The following is an 8,383-nucleotide window of genomic DNA, read 5'->3' on the forward strand; positions in this document are numbered from 1 at the left end:
CACCATATCAATGGAAGAAGAAACAAGAATTAAAGTTATGGTTCTTCAAATGATATGTTTGATGATGACACCATAACTTGAATTCATCTACCTAAGCAGTCCATGGTTAGGGCAGATGCCCAAACATTTTAAAGCCACAGCTTGAAATGTTAAATGCTTTTTGCTAGGAATATTGAGCTTCATCTTCTTTCCAGCTCAATTCAAGAAGAAGAAGAAGCTGAAGAAGAGGAAGAAGCAGCAAAGGAATATGAATAGGAGGTAGAGGAGGAGGAAGAAGAAAAAGAGGAGGAAGAGGAGGAGGAAGAGACTGTTCATGCCAAACCCATCTGCCCATCCCCCTACCCATCTTTTATCTGTATTTTGTTTTTCTTGGGAAGGCTGAAGGAGAAGTAGATATAGCCAAACTCTCTGAAAGATAACAAATTATTTCTAATAGGGGTACCTGGAAGGGAGGTGGGAAATTAATTGATAAATTTTTGCTACCTACCATGTTTTAGCACTGCACAAAGTATTGTTTTGGGGGTAAGGGGAACACAAGGAAAAAAGTGTCATGCTTTGTGTCTTAATATCACTTGCTATTTAGTTGAAGAGAGACTATTAACAAACATGAAATAATGGCAAACCACATAGTTTAATATATGAATAAACTTTAAAATGTGTGACTTATTGATGAAAATTTGAGAGGCAATCTAATTTGATCCCTTTATTGTATAGAGGGATAACCTAAAGCCCAGGTTTGGTGGAGGTTAAGTGACCTGCTGAGGTTGTACTGTAGTGTCTAGTCCAGAGATTCAAGTGGATGTGAGTGTAACATTGTACCATACTGTTTCCATGATACTATAAAAGGTATTCTTAATGGGCTAAAATATAAGCTTCTTGAGGTCAGTGCCTGTTTCACTTGAATTGCATAGGTACTTAGCAAAGGATTTAGAGCTTGAAGGGACTTTGGAGGTTACCTAGCCCAACCTTGTCATTTTACTGATGACTACTCTAAGCCTCAGAGATATTAAATGCTTTAACCAGCATCAGAAAGGTAATAAGTAACAGTCAGGATTTGAGTCAAGATCATGCAGATCCAACAGTCTTTTTATAATACTATGATTGAAATTGGAAGGATCTCTGCAATGAATAAAGTCAATAAGAGTTAGACTGCTCAAGGAAGTCTTCATGGAAGTCATGGGATTTCAGCTGGACTGGTCTTGATAGTTGGAGGGGAGTAGCTAAGGAGGATAGTAGGGAAAGGAATAATATGACTGAAGTTATAAAGTTTAGAATGAAAATAGTGTGGTTTTAGGTGAGTATACACTGGAATTGAGTGTGTGGAGGGGTGTGGGGAATAAGGGTGAATATGGAAAGATCAAATAGTTTCAATAAAAGTTTGTTGAATGAATGAATGGATATGTTTCAATGTGGTAAGAAATAAGGAAACATTACATACTCTTGAGTAGTGAAGTGACATAATGAAAGTATTTTCAGAAGATAATTAATAATCAAAGTAGCTGACATTTTATAACATTTAGTTTTGCAAAGCACTTTATATATGCCTTCTTTAATCCCCACACCAACCCTGTAAAGTAGGTACTATTATTATCTCCATTTTACAGAGGGTAAAACTGAGACTCAGGGGGCAGTTAGGTGGTGTAGTGGATAAATCACCGGCCTTGGATTCAGGAGTACCTGAGTTCAAATCCGGCCTCAGACACTTGACACTTAACTAGCTGTGTGACCTTGGGCAAGTCACTTAGCCCCCATTTGCCCTGAAAAAAAACAAAAACTGAGACTCAGAAAGATGAAGTGACTTGCTCAGAAGTAGGCAGGATGAATTGGAGCATGGGAAGAGACTATATGTAAAGAGGCTAGACAAGAAAATATTAAAAGAATAATAAAGCAATAAGACTTTGGATTAGGCTGATGGCAGTTGGAATGGAGAAGAAGGTACGTATTAGAATTCAGGGGTGATTCCAAGGTTTTGATTGTGGGTATATGGGAGACTAGCTATGTGATTTACAAAACAGCAGCTGTTGTAAAGAAACTTTTTTTTTTGTGGGAAAGATAATGGATTTGTTTTGGAATATTGAATTTGAGATGACAGCAGGCATTCAATGAGAAGAGAACATTGAGGAGAATTATATATGGAACTGGACCTTATGTGAGTAGATAGGATTAGTGATACAAACATAGAAATAATTAAGTTTTTATAATAAGTTACTCTATGCATATGGGACCTAGAAACAATTCTGGCTTAATTTAGTCACATACTTAGGGTTTTTTCTTCATTCTTTAAGTTTAGTTCAAGACAACAGCTAGTTAGCAATGACTGTCTCATCCCAGTGCTTTGGCTTTTCAAATCTCTCATGAGAACAGCCCATTAATTACATCACTCCACAATTCAACAAATTAAGTAAAATTAATATTTATTAAGGGCCTACCTACTATATAAAAAGTGCTATATAAGGTTCTGGGGTTCCAAAATTTGACATTTACAGTCCCTGTCCTCAAAGAACTTTTATTCTTCTGAATGTATAATAAAGTATAATTAAATTAAAGTATAAATTTAAATTAAGATGTAAATGAAATTAAATTGATGGCCATAAAATGCTACTTGTGGAATTAAACTAGGCAAAAAAATATAGCATAAAGATGGAAATAGACCTATGCACAGAGAAGACCACTTTTCCAATGAGTCGGAATTATAGACATATATACATGTGTACATGGATATGTGTATGTGTTTATATGCACACATACATGTATATAATTATAATATAAATATACACATATACATACATACATATACACAACAGTGATATATAAATGTGTATATGGAATATGCATGCATATGTATACATATATACAACACAGTGATATATAAGTGTGTATATTTAATATGCATGCATATGTATATGTGTATATACACGTATGTGCACAAACACTTATGTATATATAAAGAGAGAGGAAAAAAATGTGGCCATTACTCCCATTATACTCAAAGCTCTCAATGTTGAACTTGTGTTTCTTAACAAGGAATTTGTCAGGATAGAAAAACTCAAGAAAAAAGGAGGCATTTTCGAATGAGTGACAGATATAATAAAGCAAGATATAACCCTCAAAGGGTCAAGTGAGTCAACAGCATGTTTTAGTAATGTAACAGTTACTGTGTTTTTTAAAATTCTGGCTTACTTGGGAGAAATTATGAAGTATTACTTAAAACACACCTTTAATTTTTTTTTTCATCTTCAATCTTTATTGACTTCTCTTTGGAACACACAAGAAAGAGTATAGGCAGAATTATCAGATGAGTTTTTCTGCCAGCAGAATCAAGCCCAGAGGTGTTTTTACTTGAACTACTCAAACCTTAAGACAAAATCAACCATGCCAGTGCCAATTCCTTCATTGTCTTGTCCTTAGGATCCTCAAATGGGAAAGAGTCTTTAAAGAGGGAGCTCCAGTTTGCCATGTTCGTCAGGTTCCAGTTGGCTTGGTTGGCTAGTCCTGTGCTGTCAGCTTTTCTCTCAGTGATGTGTCTCCAGTTGTTTTTCTTCCCCTTCTGGGACAGCAGCCAGTTCACAAAGTCCTGTTGCATGATCTTATCCATGGTGATGCTGTAGTCACTAATGAAGGTCCCCTCTGCATAGCACTGTCCTCCAGCCCAAGGGCCACTAACTTTGGGGTGAGGCCTGAAGTGAGTCTCCTCCATGGCACTGTTCACCATTGCCAAGAACAGAGGCAACAGCATCAGAGAGAAGGCCTTGACTTTCATCATCTTTCCAGTCCTGTTTGCTATGGGTTTTTCTGAGTCTGCTTTGGAAATCTGTTCAAGCACACCTTTAATTTTCAGTAATCTTGGCTGATGAAGAAAGAAGAAGCTGAGTGCTCTTTATTTCTTATTGGAAAACAGCAATGAATTCTATTATTGACAGTATTGGCGATTCAATTAAGAAGTCAGTTAGCATTGCTGTTAATAAAATGAGTACATTTCAGGTCAGATTGATGATAGTCAAGATATATAAATAATTGATGCTAGTTAAGCAATATTAAATAAAGAGGAATAGATTAGTTGGGACATATTCCTTCAAAATATTTTGAGAAAAAAAGATGCATGCAGTCACAGACATCCGTAAATTCCTTTCCAAAATGTTTAATGCTGGGTACCAGATTTCATTTTTTGGGGTGTCTTTTCAATGCCAAGACATTGATGCTATGTTATAAGCTCCTCACCTGAGCTAAATATGTTTTTAATAGGTTATTTTTTAAAGAGAGAAAAAGGACGATCATGGCAAAATGAAAAATTTAGAATAAGTATCTATAAAATTATAAGGGATAGAGCTGTTCAGCTCTACTTGAATATAAGCTCCTTGAAGGAAGGGACTGGTTTGCCTTTTTTCTCTGTACCCTGACACTTAGCACAGCATATGGCACATATCTAGTGTTTAATCAATGCTTGTTGAATCATTCAAGAAACTTTTATCAAGTGCCTATTAGATGCCAGGCATTGTGCTAAGCTCTGGGGATAAAAAAAAAAAAGATAAAAGAGAGTCCCTATTCTCAACAAGCTCACAGTCTAATGAGGGAGACAAAAATGCAAACAACTATTAACAAACAAAATTTATATGCAAAATAAATTAGAGATAATTAACAGAGAAAAGGCACTACCACTGTGGGAAATTGGGAAAGGCTTCTTGTAGAAGGGAAGATTTTAGCTGACATGTGAAGGAAGCCAGGGAAGTTATGAGCCAGAGATGAGGAGGGAGAGAGTTCTAGGGATGGGGGGCATCCAATGAGAACTTTTAAGAGTCAGGAGATGCAGTGTCTTGTTTGAGAAAGAACAAGGAGGCCAATGCCACAGGATTTCTGGGTACATGGAGTAGAGATTGGGTACATGGGGTAGGTACATGGAGTATACTGAACAGGTAAGAAGAGGCTAGTTTATAGAGGGTTTTTTTTTTGGTAAGGCAATTGGGGTTAAGTGACTTTCCCAGGGTCACACAGCTAGTAAGTGTCAAGTATCTGAGGCCGGATCTGAACTCAGGCACTCCTGAATCCAGGGCTGGTGCTCTATCCACTGCGCCACCTAGCCGCCCCTTTATGGAGGGTTTTAAAAGTAAAACAGAGGATTTTATTTTTGATCCTGGACACAATAAGAAGCCAACTGAAATTAAATGGGGGGGGGGAGTGACATGGTCAGATTTGTACTTTAGGAAGATAGATTTGACAACTGAATGGAGGATGGACTAGAATAAGGTGGGATAAGGCAGGGAGAACAAACAGTATATTTTGGCAATAGTCAGAATGATAAAGGCCTGGACCAGGGTGGCAGCAGCCTCAGTGGGGAGAAATAGAACATATGCAAGGGATCTTGTAAAATTAGAAGTGACAGGACATAGCAACTAACTGTATATGGAAAGTGAAAGAGAATGAGGATTTGAGGATGCCATCTAGCTAGTGAGCCCATATGACTTGGAGAATAGTGGTACCTCTCCAGGAATAGGGAAGTTGAATTGAATTGAATTTCTTTTAAACATATTCATATGTTAGTGAAAGGTGAGACTTTTTAGCTTTGAGAAACTTTAGTCAGAGAACTTTAAAATGTCTGGGGGAGGTGGCAGCTAGGTGGCGCAGTGGATAAAGCACCAGCCCTGGATTCAGGAATACCTGAGTTCAAATCCGGCCTCAGACACTTGACACTTACTAGCTGTGTGACCCTGGGCAAGTCACTTAACTCTCATTGCCCCATAAAACAAACAAACAAACAAAAAACCCAAAATGTCTGGGGGAAAAAAACTTTAAGATCTAAAACTAAAGTGTATGTGTATATACACCTGTGAAAATTCATAACCCCAAAGATAAAAAGATTTGACTTGGGAATGAGGTCGATTGGAACAATTACATATAGTTAGGAGGTATAAAAAGAGATTTTGCTGTATTGTTAATGGAACAGGTAAATTGAATACAATAGAAAGATTGATTTAAGTCTTACATACTGAGGACCATTAGGAGGACACAATAAATGGTCCTATTTTTCATAAATTTGTAGAGTTGAGAATTGGGATAACTGACTATTTTGGCTGCATCCATTTTGACTATGTCCATATTAACATGGCCTGAATAAGAAAAGATAATATTAAGGATAATAAGAGTAATAATAACTGACATTTGGCATAGTGTATAGAAATTTGGTCTCAATGTGAGGAAGATTTTGTCCTTCTTCTGCCATATACTGGCTATGTGACCCTGGGCAAGTCATTTAATTTCTCATTGTTCTACCCATTTTTTAAGACCATCTGCCTTGGTAGGTGAAGTACCCCACCTATAGTTTCCTACACAGATGAAATAACAAGTTCAGTAAACAAAGAAAACAACAACTGACATAAAGCAATATTTTCAAAGTATACATCATCTCATTGGCCCTATGAGACAGGTACCATGTTTATTATTTTCATTTTATAGATAAGAAGACGTAGAGTCAGAGAGGTGAAGTGATTTGCCCCAACACTCCATATAGTAAGTATCAAGGATGTGCTTTGGACTTACACCTTTCTTACTCCAAATCCAACTCTTTGTCCACTATTAACCTCTCTTCTATTTATCTATAATTTCTTAATTTCCAGAAGCTAGAAAAGATACAAGTGACATATATATATATATATATATATATATATTTATGAATCACCTAGGGAAGGATTTTCTTAGAAAGGACAGAAACACTATTGTCAATCCCTTCAAAGTTCTTTGCTTTTAAAATTTTTATTCAGTAATTTTTGTCATGTCTAGCTCTCTGTGACCCCATTTGGGGTTTTCTTGGCAAAGATATTGGAATGCTTTACCATTTCCTTCTCAAGCTCATTTTACAGATGAAGAAATTGAGACAAACAGGGTTAAGTGACTTTCTCAGGGTCACACAGCTAGGAAGTAAGTATCTGAGGCTAGATTTGAAGACTCATCAGGAAGAGGAGTCTTCCTGGCTTCAGGCTTTGTGTTCTCCAAAGTGGGGACTATAGATAGCTGAGGCAAGGATCACGGCATGATTCTTGGTTGTTGTACTTAAGAGATGCAGTTATCTGAATATAATTTGATCACCAAATTGTTAGGGTAAAAATAAAAATTAAAATATAGAAAAAACAAACATAGAACAATATAGTATGTAACCAAAAGGATTCTAGATCGACATATTTAAGCAAGTTATTGACACTAAAAAATTGGAAATAGATGGAGGACAGAAAATTAACTCTCATTATAACAAATTTGTACAGATCTTTAACTAATTTAAATCAATCACCATAACTAGGTAGTCAAAGGAACCCCTAAACTGCCTAAGTTATCAAATGTTTGATGAGTTACTTGCTAAAAAACATGGGAGTCAAGAGCGTCACTAGTTAGAATAGAATAACATTGAAAAAGTCTTACAGAGAAGAACATTACATGATTTGGAGCAGTACTCCTTTAAAAACCAGGTAAAAGAAGTGGAAAGAAAAATAATTTTATGGAAAACAACTAAGGAGAGTCACTGTAAGGGTGTGTATGTATGAAACTAAAAAAATGACAACAACCAGATGAAAAATAGAAAAGGTCTCTAAAGGTTTTTATAGTGAATTTTTTCCATAGCCTCTGATGTACTTCTTGAGGAAGTGCTAATTGCATGGAAATAAACAAAGATGAGGAAGGCATCTGGACCAGGACTCTCTCTCTCTCTCTCTCTCTCTCTCTCTCTCTCTCTCTCTCTCTCTCTCTCTCTCTCTCTGTGTTGGAGACAACACAGCTTTGGAGATTTTGTGGAACTGATTCTTGAGATATCTGAAGGAGAGGAAGATTCCAAAGGAATTGGGGGGGCATGATTATTATTGCCAAAGAAAAGACCAAAGAGAATATTGATAATGACCAACCTATATGCCTACTTTTCATCAAAATACAGTTTTTTCATGTATATCAATTGCTTTGGGAATACTCTATACAGACATTGAACTCACCCTTGATTAGAGTATAAGAAGAGAGCAGGGAGGCTTTCTCAAGTGATATTCCCCAATAGACCACATTCTACCAAAACACAACCGCCTGAAAGGTGTAGAGAATGTAAAACCCCACTGTTTATTTTTAAACTTTCCTCTTAAAACTCTTTTGTTGATATCTTTTGTTTTAACACTAATTTAGTTTCCAAATATATCCCTTCCCACACTCACCAACCCAGCAAACCATCACCAGTGACATTAGGTAGACATCCTAGAACAAATTTGTGGGAAGGTATGGACAAGAGTTACAAAGAATGAGAAGACATTGATGAGATTCAATCTTCATTAATGGAGAGAATACTCATACAGGTGAGATCACAGATCCATTGGTGGGTATTTGCTAATTGGCTTTGATTGATTAATTCTCACTTGATTAAAAT

General features: G+C 36.4%; 1 protein-coding gene across 1 annotated transcript; it reads right to left on the reverse strand.

The window, feature by feature from the left end:
• Window positions 1-3,355: 3,355 nt before the first annotated feature.
• Window positions 3,356-3,763, reverse strand: LOC122747308 (gastric inhibitory polypeptide-like). The gene has a single exon (XM_043993411.1). It carries the CDS (start codon window positions 3,761-3,763, stop codon window positions 3,356-3,358), a length of 408 nt encoding a protein of 135 aa, XP_043849346.1.
• Window positions 3,764-8,383: the final 4,620 nt, after the last annotated feature.

Source organism: Dromiciops gliroides, chromosome 3 (genome assembly GCF_019393635.1).
Source record: "Dromiciops gliroides isolate mDroGli1 chromosome 3, mDroGli1.pri, whole genome shotgun sequence".
NCBI classification, from domain to species: Eukaryota; Metazoa; Chordata; class Mammalia; order Microbiotheria; family Microbiotheriidae; genus Dromiciops; species Dromiciops gliroides.

Coding starts and splice junctions, on each gene's coding strand:
- LOC122747308 (XM_043993411.1), bottom strand. CDS start 3,763: ATGATGAAAGTCAAGGCCTTCTCTCTGATGCTGTTGCCTCTGTTCTTG.